Source organism: Prionailurus viverrinus, chromosome B3 (assembly GCF_022837055.1).
Source record: "Prionailurus viverrinus isolate Anna chromosome B3, UM_Priviv_1.0, whole genome shotgun sequence".
Taxonomy (NCBI): domain Eukaryota; kingdom Metazoa; phylum Chordata; class Mammalia; order Carnivora; family Felidae; genus Prionailurus; species Prionailurus viverrinus.
Genome location: NC_062566.1, coordinates 169,212 through 192,908, shown reverse-complemented (window position 1 = coordinate 192,908; position 23,697 = coordinate 169,212). Strand labels below are relative to the sequence as shown.

General features: G+C 45.3%; 1 protein-coding gene and 1 long non-coding RNA gene across 10 annotated transcripts in view; both read right to left on the bottom strand.

Moving 5' to 3' along the window:
* SEC11A (SEC11 homolog A, signal peptidase complex subunit) overlaps positions 1-23,697 on the bottom strand; it is a 70,619-nt gene that overhangs the window by 35,278 nt on the left and 11,644 nt on the right. For 8 of the 9 annotated variants that reach the window (XM_047863878.1, XM_047863880.1, XM_047863871.1 and 5 more), the window contains one exon: positions 18,892-19,016. In XM_047863878.1, the coding sequence (XP_047719834.1) occupies positions 18,892-18,963 (72 nt within the window). In that variant the 5' untranslated portion in view covers positions 18,964-19,016. Of the gene's footprint in view, positions 1-6,329; positions 6,691-18,891; positions 19,017-23,697 lie in introns of those variants that run through there. The other variant, XM_047863879.1, reaches the window with a different exon arrangement.
* Positions 7,858-10,837, bottom strand: LOC125168667 (uncharacterized). The gene is made up of 2 exons (XR_007153245.1): positions 9,049-10,837; positions 7,858-8,305 (listed from the first exon to the last, which is right to left on the bottom strand). It is a non-coding gene; the product is annotated as an uncharacterized LOC125168667 (long non-coding RNA).

Below are 23,697 nucleotides of genomic sequence, written 5' to 3'. Positions count from 1 at the left end.
GTGCAGAGCCCCCTTTGGATCCTCTGTCTCGCTTTCTCTTTCTACCCCTCCCACCTCCCCCCCCCGCCCTAAAATCAATAAACATTAAAAAAAATTAAATACAATTAGAAGATGTGTGTATAGTTGTCGAGTTGACTACGGTAATTTTGCACTTTGCCAACCTGGATAAGCTACAACTAGGCATCCCCAAATCCCCTCTCTCTAGGGTTCTGGGTTAAAGTTGGCCAAAAAGAGAAATGTGCCCAAGATCTAGAAGGTCAAAAGGAAGGACCTGCTATTATGCTGGAGGTCGCTGTGGTTAGAGGGGGCGAGAAATCAAGGGCCTGGCTGGATGCAGTCTGTCCTTGCTCTCTTCTGTTCCATGTCTAGCTCTTCTGGCTGACCAACAGAGCCTAGCTGGAGAAGCAACAGCTTTCCACACACTGCATCTACTCTCCTTTGGTGTGGTCCCAATCCATCAACCAGACGTGGACTCCAGCCGCGGATGCCATGGAAAGCTTGGATTTGTCCACCCATAACTGTGCTGGCTAGTGACATCTCGCTGATTCACCATGTCTCAGTTTTAATTTTTTTTTAGTATTTGTTTTTGAGAGAGAGAGGGACAGAGTACAAGCAGGGGAGGGGCAGAGAGGGAGACACAGAATCCGAAGCAGGCTCCAGGCCCTGAGCTGTTGGCCCAGAGCCCGACATGGGGCTCAAACCCACGAACAAGATTACAACCTGAGCCGAAGTCGGGTGCTTAACCGACTGAATCACCCAGGTGCCCCTGATGTTAGTATTTCTACACTGAAACTTGGCAACTAACTACTGAATGTGGACACCTTGTCAGTAACATTTTCCTCATCCTAAACAAGACTATATGAGTTTTCAAAAATCTGGCTAGATCCGTTCTCTGTGCTATATGTACCTCCTATTTGCTGCACACTTACTGACCTTAGGTCGAAGACTAAGAAAAATCTCCTTGGCTTCTGTGTGCCTCACTGGGGGACCAATTCATTTAAACAAAAATCATCACAGGTATCTAGAGTTCAATCAGATATCCTTACCACAGCCATTAGGAGCTGAGTGACCCTAGGAGATAAGAAGAAATAAAACGACAAGGATTCTGCCAAGTCCTAAGATCTTCAGATTTAGGCAAGAAGACATACAGATAATTAAAACCCAAGGAAATGCAATACTCAAACCGAGTAATGTAAGAGGCCTAAGGAGGAGCTAATAAGCAAATGCTGTGGAAGCTGGACCAATCCCATCCGGGCTCAAATATGGATCTAGTCATATCCTGGCCAATACCCTCTGGTCATTAAGAAAGAATTCTTGGCAAACAGGGACAATCTCAAATTTTACATGTGAAAGTAGCATGAAAACTACTTGGCAGGACATATTTCTTTTCTCAGTGGGTAAACAACTTTTGACCCCAGTAAAATTTATAATTAAGAACAAAAATTCTTAAAGGAAATTACGTATAGTGTTAATATTTTTATGTTAAAAGCTCTGTGCATATTTGGTATTTTAAGTATTTATAAAATTTAAAAGAACTTGGCCCATTAAAGTAATAGGTCAGGTTTGTAGTTTCAATTTGTAATATATAATCAACTGTTGCAGATTTAGGATTTTAAGCAGAAAGCTTACTATTTACACAGTGTTGAAACATTTCAGAGAACTTAAGTAGTCCCAGACATATACAAATGATGTAAGTATGCAATGATGTTTGCTGAATGATGTTCTTTTTTTTTTTTTTTTTTTTTTTAATTTTTTTTTTTTCAACGTTTATTTATTTTTGGGACAGAGAGAGACAGAGCATGAATGGGGGAGGGGCAGAGAGAGAGGGAGACACAGAATCGGAAACAGGCTCCAGGCTCCGAGCCATCAGCCCAGAGCCCGACGCGGGGCTCGAACTCACGGACCGCGAGATCGTGACCGGGCTGAAGTCGGACGCTTAACCGACTGCGCCACCCAGGCGCCCGAAGAATGATGTTCTTAAAAAGGAAAATTTTAAAGTTTACTTACTTATTTTGGGAGAGAGCGTGTGTGCAGAAGCATGAGAGAGGAAGGGGCAGAGAGAGAGGGAGAGAGTCCCAAGAAGGCTCCACACTAGCAGCACAGAGCCCGATGTGGGGCTTGAACCCACAACCCATGAGATAAGGGCCTGAGCTGAAACCAAGAGTCGAATGCTCAACCAACTGAGCCATTCAGGCACCCTTTACAAAAGCAATTTTTAAATTTATAATATTTGTAAGGTGTTTGTTTGTAAATTAGCCCAAATATTCAAAGGGCCTTAAAAAAGTCTGTTAAAATTTCCTAGAATTTATTTTTTTTTTAATTTCCTAGGCTTTAAATAACATTTGTACACTCATTCTAGAAGCTTAAGAACTCAGTTTTAAAGTTTTAGCTTTTACAAGCTGAACATTATTTTTTAAAATAAAAGATAATTTTAAAGAGGCCTTTCTGGACATAAAGGCCATCTCAATGGGCATCAAAAAACGAACCTATATCCAGGGTCCCCTGGCTGGCTCAGTTGATACAGCATTTGAACTTATCTGAGCCCCACAATGGGTGTGATTACTTAAAGATAAAATCATTTAAGAAACAAACAAACAAAAAAAAACTGGGGCACCTGGGTGGCTCAGTCAGTTAAGTGTCAGACTTCAGCTCAGGTCATGATCTCATGGTCTGTGGGTTCAAACCTCACATCGGGCTCTCTGCTGTCATCCTGGAGCTCCCTTCAGATCCTCTGTCTCCCTTTCTCTCTGCCCTCCCCCCACACTCACCCACACTCTCAAAACTAAATAAAAATTTAAAAACTAAAAACTAAAATAAAAAACCTAACCTATACCAGCAGTGTGCTGGAGCCAATTTGCTAACTTCTCAGGAGTTTTGCAAGCTGGGTGTCAAGCACAGTGTTATTGAAAATCAGTACAATTAAATTCAATTAAAAAAAACAACAACAAAGAAATAATCTAAATTCATCAGTTCCCGACTGTTTTACTACATTTTATCATTATCTATGTCCTTTTTTAAAATGTTTGTTTATTTATTTATTTATTTATTTAGAGAGAGAGAGACAGAGAAAGAGCTAGAGAGCAAGCAAGGGATGGGTGGAGAGAGAGGGAAAGAGAGAATCCCCAGCAGGCCTCATGCTATCAGCAGAGCCCCATGAACCCATGAACTGTGAGATAATGACCTGAGCTGAAACCGAGAGCATGAAGCTCAACCTACTTACTGAACCACCCAGGCATCCCCTCGTTATCTATGTTTGTTCTTCCCCTCGTTATCTGTGTTCTTGAGATTACGTTTTTCTATTTTATCTGTAAAGTGGAAATAACAGGTGCCTGCTACCACAGCTCTTCTTAATTCCACATTGAGAGATGTCATGTTGGTAGCATGAAATCAGCCATGTTGGGTGTATTTACACCGCAGAAACAGTCAAACTCTATTGATCAGGTCTTCATGGATTAAGAAAAGCTGCAGGAAAACAGCAATCTGGTACTTCAGTAAAGGAGCCATACTCCAAAGGGAAGAAGACAAATAAAATAGTATATAACTGCTAACAGGGCTGTAGAGATCACTGAATGCTCTGGGCCAGTCCACAAAGACTCGGAAAGAATACAAGAGGAGTTTTAAGGCAGCAGAGTACATAAGGTTTGAATGGAACAATGTTCAGAGACAATGACGAGACAGGTAGAAAAAGTAAACTGAAGCGGTGAGAAACAGCGACTGTAACACGACTGTGGCTTACTGCAAATGCCATTCTAAGGGTCTAGGCCACTACCTACAAGGCAATGAGGAGCTGAAGGTCTGAGGGCAGGAGAGAGGCCTTTAATCTGGCAACAATGTATAGGAGTCAGGGAAGGTAAACACTTTACTTCTGGCAACTGTGAGGCTGACCAAAAAAACTGCATTACATATAACAAACAAAAGTCTTGAGTAAGGTGTTAAAAAATCAAAACTCAAAGCTCAAAAGAATATAAACTGCAAGTCCAAAATTAAAAATAAAAATAAAATAAAAATACAATGCAAGTCCATCTATACTAACAAAAAGCAAATCAGTAGTTGCCAGCTGCTAACAGACGAAACAGAAAGGGGCACAAGGGATCTTGCGGGTGACAGAAATGTTCAGTTATCTTGACTGTGACGGGCGTAGTTAACTGGAAGTTTATCAAACGGTACACTTTAAATGGATGAAATTTGGGGTGCCTGGGTGGCTCAGTTGGCTAAGCGTCCGACTTCAGCTCAGGTCATGCTCTCACGGTTCGTGGGATCGATCCCCGCATCAGGCTCTGTGAGGACAGCTCGGAGCCTGGAGCCTGCTTCTCATTCTGTGTCTCCCTCTCTCTCTGCCCCTCCCCTGTTCATGCTATCTCTCTCTGGCTCTCAAAAATAAATAAATGTAAAAAAAAAAAAAAAAATTAAATGGATGAAATTTATTGCACTAAGTATTCCTCTATGAACCTGATAAGAAAAAAGAACAATGAGAACTCAAACAAATTAACCAGACATTTGATGATATTTAAGGATAAGTGGAAAAGTTATGCAAACGACAGCAATTTTAGAAGAGAAGAACCAAACTTCGAGTTACCCTTTTCGTCCGATTAGCTCTCAGTATCTAGAGCCACTGTCAACTATTTTCCCCAGATATCATGTACGGGTAAAGCCTCATTTCATTACTTGCCCTCGCCTCACTGCCATGCTATTCAGTCCTTGCCACGTCCCCCCAACAACCTCTGGGAGTTTGCTCATTTTCTTCATCTTCAGTATGGGAGTGACGTTACCTACCTCTCAGGTAAATAAACACATCACACACAGCAAGAGTGCAAAATAGTTATTATTTGCCTTAGTCATTTTCTACACACTTATGCTCCTCGAAGCCATTGTCTGTCTCATTGACCTTCGCGTCTGATTCCTGGCATAAGTCAAAACAAAAACAAAACAACAAAACAAAACCAGTAGGTCCAAACTAAGTATTTCTCCGGAGAAATGTCTATGGCACCTAGAAATCCAGATATGAAGACGACAGCACTGTACAAGTGAGACACTGAAGTGTTGCCATAAAGACCAGCACTTCGTGCAACTTGAAAAGAATGATCAATTATGACTGAGGGAATTAGGAAACGTGTTTAAGAGGTGACACTGAGCTAGGAAAAGTCTGAAGTGGACTAAGTGAAGGGTACATATCCACTTCCTTAGACGGTAACTATGAATACTGTAGAATACAAGTCCAAAAGAGCATCTTTAACAGTGACACGTTAGGGGCGCCTGGGTGGTTCAGTCCGTTAAGGGACCAACTCTTGATTTCGGCTGGGGTCAGGATCTCCCCGTCTGTGGGTTCGAGCCCCACATTCCGCTCTGCGCTGACGGCACAGAGCCTGCTTGGGATTCTCTCTCTCCCTCTCTCTCTGCCCCACCCCCACTCCGCTCTCTTTCAAAATAAATAAATAAATAAACATTTTTTAAAAGTTAAAAAAAAAATAGTGACACGTTATATTCTTAAAAGCAAAATACCATTTAAAAAAAGGTCCAAGGCAAGCAAAACTAGGCTCTACAAACACACTTCGTGCAGAAGACAAAAAGGAGCGACCTTTCCTAATGACTAAATAATTACAACAGTGTTGCCAGGACCATCTGGCAAAAGGTCTAGAAGTTCAAGATGGAGTAAGGTTTAAGGGACAAAAATCACAAGATCTCAATTTCAAGATCCCTGTGCCACTACTATTGGGCAGCAAATCCGAGGATTCTGAGAGCTGCCACCTTACTGCTAAGAGGACTCAAGGGCAAGTATTACTGTTGCTCCAACTCTGAGCTCAGAGGCGCTCCAGGGAAAGGCCCTGCAGCCCGCTGGGGTCCGGCTGCAGCAGGAGGGTTGCCTCGGGCTGAGAGCAGCCAAACGGCTCTTGGGGGGCCTACAGCCGCCCTCCCGAGCATTCCAGAAGCCAGGAGCAGGACTGAACTGCTAAACCCAGTCGCCGGAATTGACCAGGAGTCGCTGCGATCGCAGAAAACACGAGTTTGCCGCCTTCCCAAGTCTAAAATAGCAGGCAACCCCAACTCCCACTTAGCGCCCTGCGGTTTCCACCCGCTCTCCTGCCTCGATAGCAGGAATGGAACGTGAAGCCCCGGCTTCCCGCTTCGCCCCTAGCAGGCCCAGACGCAGCCAGGGGCTAAAAATAGGGGGCGGACAAAGCGACCTCTGGCCACACGCTCCACCAAGAGAAGGAATGATCCAGGCGTCAGACCTCCTCAGGCCCTCTCACTGGGGGCCAGAGGTCCGCCCGGCCCCGCAGTGGCAGCGTCAAAGAGGGGAGCCCCAGGAAAGAGTGGGAGGCCATCCTCACCTGCCGCTTGTTCATTCGCCGCACATCGTCCAAAAAATCTAGAGACAGCATGGCGAGGCCTTCGAGCGGGGGAAACGGGCAGCGGGGAGGGCGCGATGTGACCGGCGGGCGGAATGGCTGGCGCACCGGCCGGGCTCGCACTGGACGGGACCCCGAGGCGTCCGCACTTCCGCTTCCGGGGCGGGAACCGGCGCTCCCTCCCCGCGCCCGGCGCGTCGCTGCGGAGAGCAGACAAAGGGACTCTCGTCTCTCCTAATGTAGCCTCCCGGCCTGGTGTGGCGGTAACAGGGCGCTCCCACGCCCGACCTCGCCTGCACAGAACCTACCGGAGCCCTGTGCCCGCACTTCGCTACCGGCCCCTAGCGGAGGCGGCGACCCGGGGGAGCCGAGAGGCCTCCCGGCAACCTCCGGAGGGCGGGCTCTCGTGCACGCCTGGCCAATCGGGAGCCGGGCTCCGGCGTCCGGGGGCAGCGGCGGCCCTTGAGGGGCCGGCGGCTGCAGCCGGGCCCCGGGTCTGGGTGTGGCACTGGACTTGTGGCCAGGCTTTGCCGTCTCTGGGGCGGGGGGGTGCGAGGTTGGTCTCCCGCGCTACGGGAGGTGGCGGCCGAGGTGGTTTCGTTAAGTGTTTTACGGGTAAGGGCGGAGGATATGAGAGCCCTTCAAAGCACGGCCTCAAGCTCTCCGGAGTTCAGAAGACTCGGTGCAAGAGAAAACAACCAAAGCGTGCTACAGTGTGATGAGACCACCAGGCGTGCGGGGTGTCAGGAAGCCCCTTGCTCCCGGTCTCCCCGCCCCGAACGTGACCCCGTTAACAGGATCTGCTGGCTCCTTCAAACTCTGCCTCCTGCTTTTGTTACCGTGGGCACCTGAATGTGACCCTCTTCTCGCTGACCCTGACTCTGTACAAAGTTTGCCTTGACTTGTCCAAGCTGCTGATATGCACCTAGGACGAGAAGGGGCAGAGCTGGCCTCTTAACTATTATTTCTATCTTTTCCAAAAGATTGGTGATCTCACATTAGGGGAACCTGCGTGCAGGATCTACTTTGCACTATCTTTGCAATTCTATGCATCGAAGATGATCTCATGATAAAAAGTTAAATATTTTGGAGGATGGCTATAATGAAAAAGATAATAGCAAGTTTAGGGGAGAATGGAAGCCTCATAGGCTGCTAGTGGGAATGTGAAATGGGACAGCCATTTTGGAAGATAGACTGGTAGTTCCTCAAAAGGAGGAACTATAGAATTATTACATTAACCATACTCACCAGCAGGTCCACGCCTGGGTATATATCCAAGAGAATTGAAAACATATGTCCACACAAAAACTTGTACACGAATGCTCGTGACAGCATTATTCATAAAAACCAAAAAGTGCAAATAACCCAAATATGCGTTACCCAATGAAGGGATAAGCAAAATGTGGTCTAGCCATAAAATGGAATATTATTTGTCAGTAAAGAGAAATACAGCAACACAGATGAACCTTGATAATGTTAGGCTTAGTGAAAAAAGTCACAAAAGACCGTGAACTGTATGATTCCATTTATACAAAATGTCCGAATAGGCAAAAATAGAATGAAATGGTTGCTGAGGGTTGGGAGAAACGGGGAGTGATTGCTACTGGTTAGGGGGTTTCTTTTGAAGGGTGTTGAAAATACTGGTGATAATTGTACTACTTTGTGAATACACTAAAAACCACTGAATTGTACACTTCAATTGGGGTACTGTATGGTGTCTGAGTTATACTACAATAAAGCTGTTATGAGAAAGAAAAAGAAAGAAAAAGCATTGATGATTTGTTCATTGTTAAATTCCCAGTGGCGAACGTACAACCTGGCACGTATTAGATACCCAGTAAATATTTGTTGAATTTAAAATGTATGGATGTGTACATGTGTCATCTCCAACTGCTGCCCTTAGCACCCATACTTGTTGAGTTGAAAATGAATTTCCGATTTTTCCAAAATAGGAAGGCCTGTGGAAGAAAATACACATAAACCCCATGAGGGCAGGGACTGCATAATAGTGCCAAACTCATAGCAAATACTTATTAAGTATTTGTCAATAAATGTTGACTATGGGTTCTAACTTAAATTCTGGCTAATACAGTGTTTGGCCTACGCTTGTGAATGTTGAATTCAAGTCGAAAGATGAGGCTCTATAACCATTTTAATGGGTATGAGCCTCACTTAATCTTTGTGTTGTGAAGAAAAGAGCCCTAAAAGAGGCACAAAGCCCTGTGGGGCTTCAGATGTAGCAAGAGTCAATTTCGTTGGGGAGGTTAAAAGGGGCCTCAGAAGGGAGAGGACATTTGGGTCAAGTTGGCAGGTGAAGGATATACCCAGTGGAGGGAATTGAGGCAATAAAGGTGTAGGGGCAGGAAACTGAAAAATACATTTGAATAATCCAGTTTGGTTTTTCCAACTTTGCCCATACCTTAAGGAACTGGGTTAGCTGGCTCTGTAGGTGCTCTCTTACCACAGAGGAAATTTGAGCAAGCCTAAGACGTCATTTGTTGGATATACACAATTCGTCCTTGGGCCACGTTCAGGTACTACTCTACCTCTGAAACCCTTGTATGCCACTCACACTCTGATGGTGGCTTCTTTTTCATTTCTCTGTATGTTTGAACTATATGAATAATACACAAGTACATTCTCATCATAAAAGATCAGAACAAGGCAGGCAATTCCAGCCATCCCACTTCTGGGTACATACCGAAAAGAACTGAAAGGGTCTTGAAGAGGTATTTGCACGCCTGTGTTCAGAGGAGCACTATTCACAACACCCAAAAGGTGGAAGCAACTTAAGTGTCCATGAATGAATGAACAAAATGTGGAATAAACATGCAATGGAATATCATTCAGGCTTAAAAAGAAATGAATTTCTGATAAAGGCTACAACATGAATGAACCTTGAAGACATTATGTTAAGTGAAATAAACCAGATACAAATGGACAAATATTGAAATGATACCACTTATACGAGGGAGCTAGAATAGTCAAATTCATAGAGACAGAAAGTGGAAAAATGGTCACCAGGGGTTGGGGGAAGAAGGAAATTGGAAGTTGCTATTTAATTGGTAAAGAGTTTCAACTTTTTCAGATGATAGAGTTCTAGAGATTGGTTGCACAACAATGTGAATATACTTAACACTGTTGAACTCTATACTTAAAGGTAGTTTAGTAAATTTTGTGTTGTGTGTATTTGACCACAATTTGAAATTAATAAGAGGCATACATGGGGCACCTGGGTGGCTCAGCTGGTTATAAGTCTGACTCCTGATTTTGGCTCAGGTCATGATTTCATGGATCGTGGGTTCAAGCCCCGTGGCAGGCTCTGTGCTGACAGTGCAGGGCCTGCTGAGCATTCTTCCTCTCTCTCTCTCTCTCAAAAATAAATAATAAACATTAAAAAAAAAGATACGCATATAGAGAGTAGAACATGAAGGTTCCCTTTGCTCTCCTAGCCCCTCCCCTCCCTAGGCTGATCACTGATAATTTTTCCTTCCAGTGCTTTCTTCCTATGTACTTAAAATTTACACTCACTTTTTTACATAAATGGGATCATACTGTACATTTCCTTTCAATTTTTCGCCTTTTCATCCATTTACATTTTTTTATTTCAATGAGTCCTCTGGTCACGTGACTCTGCAATATATATATATATATATATATATATATATATATATATTTTTTTTTTTTTTTTTTTTTTTTCCTTCCCCATCTATCAGCCTTCTTCCAATATGTGGTCTCTGGACCCAGGGGCCCATTAAGTTGTCTACAGGCTATTTTATTGGGATGAGAAGCTTTATTCACACCTATTTCACAAACTTTAGATGTCATGTTAAGTATGATTTTCTCAGAAATCCTGTTATACTCTCAATAATCATTTTGCTCTTAAGGTTTAGGTTGCGTTAGCTCTACAGTTTGTCTCAGGTAATGTGCAATTAGTAGGGTGTGGACATGTTGTTTCACAATATGTGTTATTGTTTATGTGTTAAATTTGAAATGTATTGTGTTATGTTGTATTTTAAATTCGCAAAAGTAGATCAGTAATACAATTCAGGAATTCAATTAGTTAGCTGAAAGTTAATTAAATCAGTATGCTGAATACTTTTAAACTCGGGGGGGAAAAGAACGTTGTAAGTGAAACATTAACCAGGAATCCAGTGCAAATAAATACACAGCGTGACTCTGTCTATGCTGGGATTGGGTAATCCACAAACATGATGAATTATGATGAGCAGCTGAATGGGAAAATTGCTAATAAGAAATATGATAAACCTCTAAGACATATGTTTTATTAAACTGGTAATCTATTTTGCCCTGGTTCCCAGTATATTATGCTATAAGCCTTGGTCAAATAGTGGCACAAAGCCAATGAAGTCATAGTGCCATTAAAAAAAATTTTTTTTAAATATTTACTTACTTATTTTAAAAAAATTTTTCTTAATGTTTATTTATTTTTGAGAGACAGAGAGACAGAGACAGAGCATGAGCAGGATAGGGGCAGAGAGAGAGGGAGACAAAGAACCCGAAGCAGGCTCCAGGTTCTGAGCTGTCAGCACAGAGCCCGAGGCAGGGCTCGAACCCACGAGCTATGAGATCATGACCTGAGCTGAAGTCGGCAGCTCAACCAACTGAGCCACCCAGGTGCCCTGTAGTGCCATTGTTAAGAAAACCTCAGTGGCCAATCTGATAATCAAAACAAATTTTTCTGGAAGAAGAGCTCACAGAATAGTGCTTCCTAATGACATTGATAACATTTACCCCTAAACATAAGGAGAAGTGGTCAAAACTATAAAGGCATCCTTTAAGGTTGTATTTTTTAAAGCCAAAACAGTCACATTCTGGCTAAGAAGCTTTTACAGTCAGTCATAATGTTAATAATGATAAATTTGCTTGGTAAGAAAGCTAAATAAACTTTTGGCAAAATTCCTTTATCAAAAGATATCATTGGGGGAAAAAGATACTGTTGGACATTGCATAATATCGATGGTATAGAAAGTGGATGAGCACATTGTGTGGAGTTGTCGAGGGCTGCTGGAGAAAGTCATCCAACCATGCTAGGGCCTGGAAACCTTTCTCATTATTTCCCCCTCATTTTCAGTGATCTGATGAATTAGTTGTCTATTTCTGCCTAACAAATTACCCCCCAAACTTAGAAAATTAACACAACAGGGGCGCTTGGGTGGCTCAGTCGGTTAAGCGTCCGACTTCGGCTCAGGTCATGATCTCGCGGTCCGTGAGTTCGAGCCCAGAGTCGGACTCTGTGCTGACAGCTCAGAGCCTGGAGCCTGTTTCAGATTCTGTGTCTCCCTCTCTCTGACCCTCCCCCGTTCATGCTCTGTCTCTCTCTGTCTCAAAAATAAATAAACGTTAAAAAAAATTAAAAAAAAACAAAATTACAACAAATATCTCACAATTTCTATGGGTCAGAAATTTGGGGCCATCATGGTTGGGTGGTTTGGACTCAAAGTCTCTCATGAAGTTATAGTCAAACCGTCCAGAGGGACTGCAGTCTCATCTGAAGGCTTAACTGAAGAACGTTCTGCTTCCAAGCTCCACTCCTGTGGCTGTTGGTAGGTCTCAATTGTTCTTGGGTTATTGGATTGAAGCCCCAGTTCCTAGCTGGCTGTTGACTCGAGATCTCCCTCAGCTTCTTGCCATGGGGACCTCTCTTTAGGGCAGCTTGCAACATGGCAGCTGGCTTCCATCAGAGCGAATGATCTAAGAGAGAAAGAACCGGCTCAAGACCAGGATCACCAACACATCCTGATTTTGCATTGAAATTCCTGCATCTTTGGTCCCAGGTAAAGCAGGATGGTTGGTTGCTCTATCACGACAAAAGTCATAGTGTTTTTTGTAGCCTAATCTCTGAAGTGACATAGCATCATTTCTTCCCTATTCAGTGAGTCCAATACAGACCCAAAGGAAGGGGAATTAAGTTCTACTTTTGAAGGGAAGAGTATCAAAGAATTTGTGGGCATATTTTTTAAACCATCACATCTGGAGTCCAGTTTCATGCGGAAAAGAAAGTATTACAGAGAAACCCGACTTCCTAACATACTCCCTATCCAACTTCTCTGCTTCCGTAACACCCCTTCCTCCTCTTTTCTCTGTCAGTGAAAGAGGCATCCCTCCTCCTGTCTAAAGCTAATCTTTCCACCGGCCAGAGTTTATCTCTTCCACCTCCTCAAAACTTGTCCCCCTTAATCACTCCTTCTCTCCCTCAATTTCTTCCCCTTAACTTTCTATTTTCCTAGTATATGATCATGTTCACATATATCTTAAAAGACTTTTAGGCCGAATGCTTTATGGAGGTATAACTTATCTATAGTAAAACGTGAAACAGTATGCATACAGCTTGATGAATTTCAAAGGATACGCATATCCTTTCATCATGTATATTCTTCTTCAATTCACTGAAACCTGGTTTCTGCCCCCATCCTGTGACTGAACGCCATAAAAGAACCTTTTAAGATGCCTTTCGGCCTGTTGGGTCCCCCTTTCAGTTTGCCTCCTGCCCCTCTGGCTTGTTGTTCTCAGTCTCCTTCATGGACTCTTTAGCTTACTCCTTTGACGGTGAAATTCTGCACCACTTCTCAGCCTACGACGCCTCTGGGTGATTTTATCTGTTCTCATGACTCCAGTTACTTTCTCTATGCATTCACGTCTCCAATATCCATAGCTCTGATCTCCTCCTGGATGTCAACTTTTTATGTCAACTGCTTCTGGACATCTGCGCTTGGGTGTCCAACATACACTTCAAACTCACTGTGTGCCAAATGTCACATCTTCCCATCCTCACTACTCTCCCACAAAAGACCTGTTCTTGGGGCACCTGGGTGGCTCAGGCGGTTAAGCGTCCGGCTTCGGCTCAGGTCATGATCTCGCAGTTTATAATTCGAGCCCCACGTCGGGCTCTGTGCTGACAGCTCAGAGCCTGAAGCGTGCTGCAGATTCTGTCTCTCTCTCTCTCTCTCTCTCTCTCTCTCTCTCTCTCTCTCTGCCCCTCCCTCGCTCGTGCTCTCTGTCTCTCTCTCTCTCTCAAAAAAAAAGACCTGTTCTTGGGCACCACCCAATCACAAAAGTAAGAAATCGAATTGTCATCCTTGATTCTTCCTTCTCACTCACTTGCCAAATCCAGTTAGTCACCAATCTTGTTATTCTACTTTCTGAATATCTCTCTTATTCATCCACTTTCTCCAACTCCACTGTCACTACCTTGGTTCATTCTACTCGTCCTGACGGTTGCGATGAACCCCTAACCAGTCTTTCAGCCTGAAGTCTTGCCCCCCTGTCTTGCCTCACTCCAATCTCTTCTCCACACTGCGGCCAGGGTCCTTTATTCAAACCGTAAGTTTGATGATGTTACTTCCTCACATAAAACCTTTCGGTAGATCTTCCTGACTTTCAGGATATGGTCAAATTCCTTAGCATGCTACAAAGGGCACTTTGTGTTCTGGCCCCTGCCTACCTTTCCCTCTGGTCTCACTCTCCTCACAATTGAGAGTATGCACTTCCCCGAATGCTGCATACTCTTGCTTTTGTGTCCTCGGCTTCCTCCGCCTGAAAAGTCTTCTATCTCACCCAACACTTCTTATTCCTCCTCGCCTTTCAAGTTGAGCTCGTGCATCATGTCCTCCCGGAAGCCTTCATGGCACTTCTACCTGCATACTCACCATCTAATTATGTACCTGTCGCTCTCACCAGACTCTGAGTTTCCTGGGGGCAAGGGCCTTCTAACCTATCTTTTTACCCCCAGAATATTACGCGAAATAAACACACAAAAGAATTGTCAAATGATGAATGGAGATGTTAAGGCCCAGGAGGCTCAGCTCACCCAGAGACAGGTGGATCAAGCCAGACTCTAAGGATAAGATCACCTTCCCTCAGATAGATGGAGATGTTGGCTCACAACGTGTGGTCAAGGCTGAGAGAGGGTTTATGAAAGTGAAAAGCAGAAGACATAGTCCTAGTCCTTGAAGAACTTTCAGTATCATTTGCAGCAGGAAAAAAAAAAAAAGGTAAAAATAAAAGGTATCTTTAAGAAAGGAAACAAGGGGCCCCTGGGTGGCTCAGTCTGTTAAGCGTTTGACTTTGGCTCAGGTCATGATCTCACGGGTCGTGGGTCTGAGCCCCATGTCGGGCTCTGTGCTGACATCTCAGAGCCTGGAGCCTGCTTAGGATTCTGTGTCTTTCTGCCTGTCTTTTTGCCCCTTCCCTGTTTGTGTGCATTCTCTCTCTCTTTCTCTCTCTCTCTCTCTCTCTCTCTCTCAAAAATAAATAAAGATTTAAAAAAAAAGAAAGGAAACAAAAAGTTAAGGCATAACGGTCAGCCTGTACATTCTGTAGAAAGTCAGAGAGGAGAAAGGATCTTTTAGACACTGCTTTGGTCAAAGGAGACTTCCAACTGGGCCACAGTTGGGCCGGCATCACACGTGGAAGGGGAAACATAATGTCCAGCACAAACCAGAAATGGGGTTAGGTGTGGGGTGCTTTCTTCCTGGGAGCTTACGGTCTTGAGTCTGTTGCTCAGACAGACTGAGCAACAAGTAATTGGGATGAAAAGAATGCGGTAAGGAGGAACAGGACCTAGACAGAATAATATAAACTGAGTGGGTATGGAAATGCTTCATGGAGTTTCCCTGCAGTGTTACAGTGGAAACAGTGTGTCTTATGAAAATGATTCAGATATTTAGGACAGATGATTCCAGAGGAGATGAAGACATAAAGCCTAAGGCATTAAATTTTCCAAATGAGGGACTCTGACATGCTATGTTCGCTCCTCACTGGGCTGCACGTCTTCCCAACATAAAAGTCTTTTAGACCCCATCAATCACAAGGGCATGGCCGGTATTTTCTTTCATATATAGCCTGCTGGCCTGCCTGAAGGAAACATCTTCTTATAGAAGTTGAGTTAGACCCACTTGGCTTTAAATCACAGATCAACCACTCACTAGCTGTGTGATTTGGGCCAATGAGTTAAGTCTTTTTTTTGTTTTGTTTTAAGTTTATTTGTATTTATTTAAGTAATCTCTGTACCAAAAGTGGGGCTCGAACTCACAACCCTGAGATCAAGAGTCTCATGGTCTTCCATCTGAGCCAGCCATGTGCCCCAAGTTAACTCTCTCTCTTTTTTTAATGTGTATTTATTTTTGAGAGAGAGAGAGAGAGAGACAGCATGAATGGGGGAGGGGCAGAGAGAGCAGGAGACACAGAATCCGAAGCAGGCTCCAGGCTCCGAGCTGTCAGCACAGAGCCCGACGTGGGGCTCCGGCCCACAAACCGTGAGATCGTGACCTGAGCCGAGGTCGGACGCTCAACTGATTGAGCCCCCCTCCGAGGCCACCACCCAAAATAACCATGATCTTACCAGTTTCTCCTCGACCTTCCCAATGAAGGAAATGGTGGGTGGAAGGAGAAGGTTCCTGTATAGCCCTGTCAGGATAGGAAGTGGTCTGGGAGTATCTAGACAAACCAGTGCACAGGCCACACTTTTCGGTGTGGCCTGGCTCTTCCCTGGTGCCACCTCCCGAAAGGATCTCTCTGGGTTTGCTGGAAGGACACACCCAGCCAGCCTCTTCTAGGTCAAGTCAGGGGCTAAAGAGAGGAGACTTTCTGCTTGGTGGCTCTGGACATCAGAAAGCCTGGTTTTAAAAGATGCAGCGGTTCTGGGCAACATGGGCTGTTGGGAAGAAATCTCATGCCCCCGAATTAAAGGTGCCTTCTATGCAGAGAGATTACTAGAGTCAGTCACATCTCCCTGGGAGGCTTTTGGAGAGCTCTCTTTAAAAAGTCCTGGACAGCTGCTGGGGCAGCTGGGAGAAGGAAATGCCAGCCTTCTGAGTTGGTAGGCGTGTATATGCTGTGGGGGCGGGGGTGGGGGGACACCAGTTTCCTGTTTGGCCATTGTGCCCTGGCTAAACGAGGAAAGGGAGCTTGCTGTTTGTTCTATTGGTTCTCAGATAGGAGAGCGTGTGTTGTGACTGTGGAGGTCCTGCGGGTGAAGATTTGAGAGTGTGGGGACGACCTGAGCCCCTCTCCTCTAAGGAGGGCTCACACCTCCTCCCTCGCTGATGAGCTGCCTTTTGAGCTTCTGCAGTTTTACAGTTAATCATGGGGAAACCAGAGGGACTCCATGTTTAGAAAGGCTCTCCCTCTGCTGTTTTTCTGCTAGCCCCTATTTATTCATGTTCTATATCTCACCTTGCGTCCGAATCAACCAAAGAAGCTGTGTTCCCACTCGGAGAGGGAAGCAAGAAAGTTAATCATTTTCTGAGTTTTGTCCTAGGCCCCCAAACGCCTGATAACATCTAAAAGCCTGGATCCCAAACACGTTCCAGGACATTAGCTTCGAACAAACCTCAGCCCATGGTGGCATCCACACCCCCTACCTCCAGTTATTTATGAAATAACACCTATTGTCCACCTGCACTTGGCTTCGAGCGGTCCCTTCCATGGATTCCTGAAGGAACATGTGCCCCGGACCCCTTTCCAATCTAAACCCCTAAACCCAAGCGAGGAAGAGACTCCCTCTCCTTTCCTTCCTGCCTCTCCCAGACCTTCGTCTGCTATACTCTGTCATTTACGCTATTCAGTAAACTCTGCTCTTACTTCCTCCCGGCCTGTGTTTGTTTTCTATCCTCCACAAAGCCAGAGACCCTCTTGGCTGGTCCTGCGGGACCCACTCTGCATCCTTCGATCCGGCCTGCCTACATCCTCTTGATGTTTTAAAGGATCCTATGGGAATCTGTTGAGGCAGTGATTCACCACTGGAAATGTGGTTTGTGTAAATCTGGATTTGGATATAATGTTTTCTTAATGCAACCACATTCAAAAATATGATCATTAGCAATCATTTATATATGCACTCAAGTCATAAAAAAAAAAAAACCATTTACCTAAAGGCTGCTATGTAACCTGTCTTCAAGGGGCTGCTGCTGAAACTCTGCCTGATGCGGCCACTGCTTCCCTCACCGGTTTGATCTGACGTTCCTTGCTAATCCCTCACCCTATAATCCAGGCATGTTCAAATACGATGGGAGGGGGGGGGGTTGGTTAATGAGGTAAACTCTGGAGCCACGCTATACCCCTTCCAAACTGTGTGACTCTGGACAAGTCACGTTAGAGGGTCTTTACGTCTCTGTGCCTCAGTTTCTTCACCTGTAAACAGGGATGGTGGTATCTAGTGTTTTATTATTATTATTATTATATTATTATTATTTTGGAGGTAGAGTAAGCTTAGAATGTAAACCACAAGAATAGTTCCTGACACTTAGTAAATACTGTTGTCATTATCAGAATGTCCGTCCATTTGGAGGCCTGACTATGCTTCTTCTTCTTCCAGACCCTGTTTAAGTGTCATCTGTTGTGGGAAGCTTAGCCAGACCTCCCCGGGGCAGAGCTAACACCCGTTCATTGTTCCACGCCTGTATTTTATATGCACTTTTATATGACTTCTATTACATGGAACTTCAACCGTGTTCAGTTTTCTGAATCAAGAAGAAGTCTTCATAGCCTGACATAATCTGAAAAGAGAGTAATCGCTGTACGAGAGACTCTTGCTTTTATAAAGAACAGCTCACCAGAAAACAGACTCTTCACTGTAGAGAATAAACGGGTGGTCACCAGAGGGGAGGGGGGTGGCAGGAGTGGGGGAAATAGTTAAGGAGATTAAGAGTACGTGTATCGTGTGGCTCAGTTAGGTATCCAACTCTTGATTTCTGTTCAGGTCATGATCTCATGGTTTGTGAGATCGAGTCCTGTGTCGGGCTCTGCACTGTCAGCACAGAGCCTGCTTAAGATTCTCTTTCTCTCTCTCTCTCTCTCTGCTCCTCCCCCCTCCTTCTCTCTCTCTCTCAAAATAAATAAACATTAAAAAAAAAGAGGGGTGCTTAGATGGCTCAGTTGGTTAAGCGTTCAACTCTGGGTTTTGGCTCAGATTGTAATCTCACAGTTCGTGAGTTCAAGCCTCGCATTGGGCTCCACACTGTCCATGTGGAGTCTGCTTGCGATTCTCTCTCTCCCTCTCTCTGCCCTTACCCCTGTTCGCTCTCTCTCTGACTAAATAAATAAACTTAAAAGAAAAAAAAGAGTACACGTATCATGGTGAGCACTGAGTGATGGATGAAAGTACTGAATCACTCTATTGCACACCTGAAATTAATATCACACTGTATGTTAACTATACTGGAATTGAAAAAACAAAGAGTAAAAAAAAAAAAAGAAGAAGAAGAAAGAAAGAATAGCTCATTAACCCATTTGAGTGTGTAACCAGTGAACTTGAACTGAACTGGTGAAGGAATATTTTCAGGGAGGAGTACTTCCTGTCTTGGGCCGGCCTATTCCCAATTGGTCAACATCCTGCCTCGTAGCTCCCACCATTAACCGCACAGCCCCGAGGAGTAATGCCTGATGCCAGTGTCCCCTCTCACCCCAGAGGCCCCAGCCACAGGGAACCGCTTTCGGTTCCACAGAAGGCCTCTGGGCCTTCCCTACAGCTGCTCTTTCAGTCCCGAGCATTTTTCAGCCCTCCCTTCTCCCTGTTGCTTACCTGTTGCTCCTTCAATCTTCCTTCCTTCCTCCACCCCTGAAGCCTTCCCTTATCTCCGGAGACGGAGTCCATTATTCTCCCAGGCGGCCACTCAGCTCCTCATACTTCCCCTTTCACAATGCTCACTACGTCAAAAAAAAAAATTTTTTTTTAATGTTTCTTTATTTTTGAGACACAGACAGACAGAGCATGAGTGGGGGAGGGGCAGAGAGAAAGGGAGACACAGAATCCGAAGCAGGCTCCAGGCTCCGAGCTGTCGGCCCAGAGCCCGACGCGGGGCTCGAACTCACAGACCACGAGATCGTGACCTGAGCCGAAGTCGGATGCTTAACCGACTGGGCCACCCAGGAGCCCCAACACTTAGCACCTTTTACTGTAATGTTTTCTCTGGGTTTTCTGCTAAACTGTCTCTCTCACAAGCCAGGGGCTATGCCTGGAAGACTAACCCCGGGCACAGTCCCTGACCTATAGTTGATGTGTAGTAACTGTTAAGAACGAATGTGAACTAGTGAATGAACAGAAGGAATGAATGCTTGGTAGCAGGTATCCACCTGCATGACATTTCCTGTCTTTTTATCTTTCTAAGGAGTTCACTGCACCATGGGGCTTAAAAAAAAAAGAAGTCATCTCTCAAGGATAGGATGGAAATGGATTAGGAGAGCCATAATGGAAACATTTAAAATTTCAAACTAGAGGGGCGCCTGGGTGGCGGTTAAGCTTCTGACTTCAGCTCAGGTCACCATCTCATGGTTCGTGAGCTTGAGCCCCGTGTCCAGCTTTGTGCTGACAGCTCAGAGCCTGGAGCCTGCTTCAGATTCTGTGACTCCCTCCTTCTCTGTCTCTCCCCTGCTCACGCATGCTCTCTCTCAAAAATAAACATTAAAAAAAATTTTCAAACTAGAGACTCTCAGGATCTAAGTTTTCTCCCACTTCCTTAAAAATCCAGCCCTGGGGTGCCTGGGTGGCTCAGTCGGTTACGTGGCTAAGCATCTAACTTCAGCTCTGGTCACAGCCTTACGGTTCGTGAGTTTAAGCCCTACATCTAGCTCCTTGCCGATGGTGCAGAGCCTACTTGGGATTCTCGCTCTCTCCCTCTCACTCTCTGCCCCTCCCCAACTTGTGCATGTTCTCTATCTCTCAAATTATATAGACTTAGAAAAAACCCAGCCCTTCCCCAATTCAACATGTTTTAAAGGAAAGAAAGGTAAAAAAAACAAACAAACAAGCAAACAAACAAAAAAACACGATATAGGCAAAATATGTCAATGCCAGAATGTTAAGTACGGTTTTCTCTAACCCTGTGTTCATTGACACAAAGGCCAGTAGCCACGTGGGTCACTGAGCACTCAAAGGGGGGCTAGTTTGGATTGAGATGTACTAGTACAAGGCACATTCTGGATCTTGAGGAGTTAGCATGACAAAAGGAATTTAAACTATTGGTCATATTGATTATGAGTTGAAACAATAGTAATTCTGATATGTTAAGTTAAAGAAAATATATTAAATTTGATTTCACTTGTTTCTTTTTACTGGTTTTAATAGGGCTTCTAGATGATTTAAAATTGCATTTGTGGGGTGCCTGGGTAGCTCAGTAGGTTAAGCGTCCGACTTGGGCTCAGGTCATGATCTCACAGTCTGTGGGTTCGATCGAGCCCCGTGTCGGGCTCTGTGCTGATAGCTTGGAGCCTGGAGCCTGCTTCAGCCTGGAGCTTGTTTCCCTCTTTCTCTACCCTCTCCCACTCATGCTCTCTCTCTCTGTCTCTGTCTCAAAAATAAACATTAAAAAAACCTTTTTCGTTAAATTGCATTTGTGGGCATATAGAGGTTAGTTTGCAAGCGGGGTCGGGCGGCTACCTCCTTTCTGCTCAGAGCTGTTTTTTTCAGTGCTTTCCTGGTTTGCTAGATGCCTTTGAACCCTGGCGTTTTCTCCACTGCCTTTGGTGTGACCTCTGGGGCTAGCACTGTGGTGAGGCAGCAGGGTCTGCTCCCTGTGTCCTGACCTTGGGTCCTGTTTGCCCAGATACTTACCACAGCTCTCAGTTTCTGTCTCTGGCCCTGACTTGCGACCTGAACATAACTCTACACACTTCCCTCTGGGCTCTGGCTTGTTTTTGGTTTTCTCCGTGTTCCCCGCGTGTGGAAGTTCGGCAAAAAGAAACGAGGTCTGGGGCACCTGGGTGGCGCAGTCGGTTAAGCGTCCGACTTCAGCCAGGTCACGATCTCGCGGTCCGTGAGTTCGAGCCCCGCGTCAGGCTCTGGGCTGATGGCTCGGAGCCTGGAGCCTGTTTCCGATTGTGTGTCTCCCTCTCTCTCTGCCCTTCCCCCGTTCATGCTCTGTCTCTCTCTGTCCCAAAAATAAATAAATGTTAAAAAAAAAAAAAAGCTTTAAAAAAAAAAAAGAAACGAGGTCTGTCCTTTAGGCAGTTACTTTGAAATCACCTATCAGAAAATATTGATAGATGAAAAAGACACCACAAAATGCCTCAAGTCGGTAACTGTAATAAACAGCCTGTCAGCATATGCAAACTGTTTCCCCTTCGTTCTCCCAAATTAAGGGAGGATCGCTTCTTCCACGAAGCAACCACCTAGGTAGAGGGTTGGGTGAATCAGTTGGTCACACAACTGTCCTGGGTCTTCAACTGTAACTTTCTTGGCCACAGCCAACGAATTCTCTCGCTACAGAAAGGTCGGCTCAGTTCTCTGGCTCAAGTTTTCCTCTATGTATAAAGCGAGGCTTTTTCAATCGTGCCAACTTTAAAAGTCCATATGCTTCTATGCTTCTCCATGTGAGTGGGAAGGAGAAGAATTCTAAATAAACACAAATCTCAAGCACACACCTCTCTTCCAAGTCTTTTCCTTTCCTCGGCGCTGGCAGAAATAACTCCTCCTCTTCAGGAGTCTCAGCTTTTCTTCCTGTCTGTGGTGTAGGGTCAGTAAGCGTTGGCACTTTGGAGTCATATGACCTGGGTTTAAATCCTGGCTCTGTCACACGCTAGCAGTGTGATTGGGGGTGAATAACTTCGAGACTCTGTTTCTCCCCGATCCAAGGGGAGCCTTTAACTTCTCTGAGCCTCTGTATGGGGGGGGGGAGGGGCGGTGGGTAACATGGTCTTACAAAAAACACCTGGCCCAGAGGAGCTGTTTATTAACATATTATGCTTGATCATACCTCTGGGACCTGGGACCTTGTTCCTCCCTCTCCTGCCAGCACCTACAATAGCTGTCTTAAAAAATTATATATATGTATATGTATATAAAATACATATATATATGTATATAACATGTGTACCTTTCCTGACTTTTAGAAAGAAAAATATGCCTCATTTGACTCTTTCTCTGGTTAATGTCTTACTTTCCCCTTCATTTCAGCGTCAGTTCTTGGATCGCGGGTAGTTTACTGCCTTGCTCTTCTTTCTTTTCTTCTCTGTCATGTGTCATGTGCTCTGACGCTATAGTGACCCTCAAGACACTGCTTGAGCAGCGACCGGTCGGTTGGCAAATCCAGCGGTCGCCTGTCCGTCCCGTTCTTCCTGACTTCACTCAGCACCCACCGCCCCTTCTTTCTAATATTTTTTTTAATGTTTGTTTTTGAGAGACAGAGCATGAACGAGGGAGGGGCAGAAAGAGAAAGGGGGACGCAGAATCCAAAGCAGGCTCCAAGCTCTGAGCTGTCAGCGCTGAGCCTGATGTGGGGCTTGAACTCATGAGCTGTGAGATGGTGACCTGAGCCCAAGTCGGACGCTTAACCAACCGAGCCACCCAGGCGCCCCTCGCCGCTCCTTCTTTAGATGCATTTCTTGCCCCGGGAGCTCTGATGACCTCCCGAAGTTTCCCAACCAGGCAGATCAGAATCCCTATAAAGTCATGAGCCCTGAATGATCTCTGGCAATCTTGTCACCTGCTCTGCTCACTGCCTGTCCCCTCTTTAAAATAAAGTCACGACTTGTCCTCTGTCCTCAGACCTCCCGCCAGCCCCTTCTCCCCTCCCCTCCCCTCCCCCACAGGTGGTATGGTGACACTCCTCCTCCCAGGCCGAGCCTGCACCTGCAGCCACACCGCAGTAAACTCCTCCCCTCCAGCACATGAGCGGAAGTGGCTTCCCAGCTAAAGCCAGACCCTCCACCTCTGCCCTGGAACCTTCCTCTCTGCCACCTGGGCACCTTTAGGGGAAAGAACAGATTATCAGTGATTTGGCTTCAGCCTCTCCCACTCCACTATTTCCTCCTGGCAGCATTTAGGATCTCGCCCATCTTAAAAAAAAAAAAAAAAAATTCTTCCTTGCCCTCACTTCCCCCTCTAGTTACTGCTTTCTCTTCCTTCCTCCATTTTGGCCAAAGATCTTGAATTCGAGCCCATGCTCTGTGCTTCCTCCTTTTGCTCTCCGCTCTGGTTTCTGCCTTAAGGCTCTGCCGAGGGCTCCCTCCATGCCTTGAATTCTAAGTGTTTTATTGGGATGTAGGATTCTCTTAATGATGAGGGTGAAGATAGTACCATCTCTGTGAAACACCTGCAGGGTGCAGGTGGATTTAGCAAATTAGCCAAGGTCACCGGGCAGGGGTTTGAAACCAGCCAGCGGGGCTCAGAGTCTGTGCTGCTGACCCCCATGCCACGCTACTCCATGCCTCAAACTGGATGGTGCGTGTGCCCAGCACACTACGGTGCCTCGCATATAGTAGGAGACGGACCACCATGTTTGAATGAATGGACACATACTGTCGCCATGGTTCAGGTTCTTAATCTCTCGCTCTGAGAATAACCAACTAATCATCGGGCGCCTGGGTGGGTCCATCAGTGAAGCATCCGACT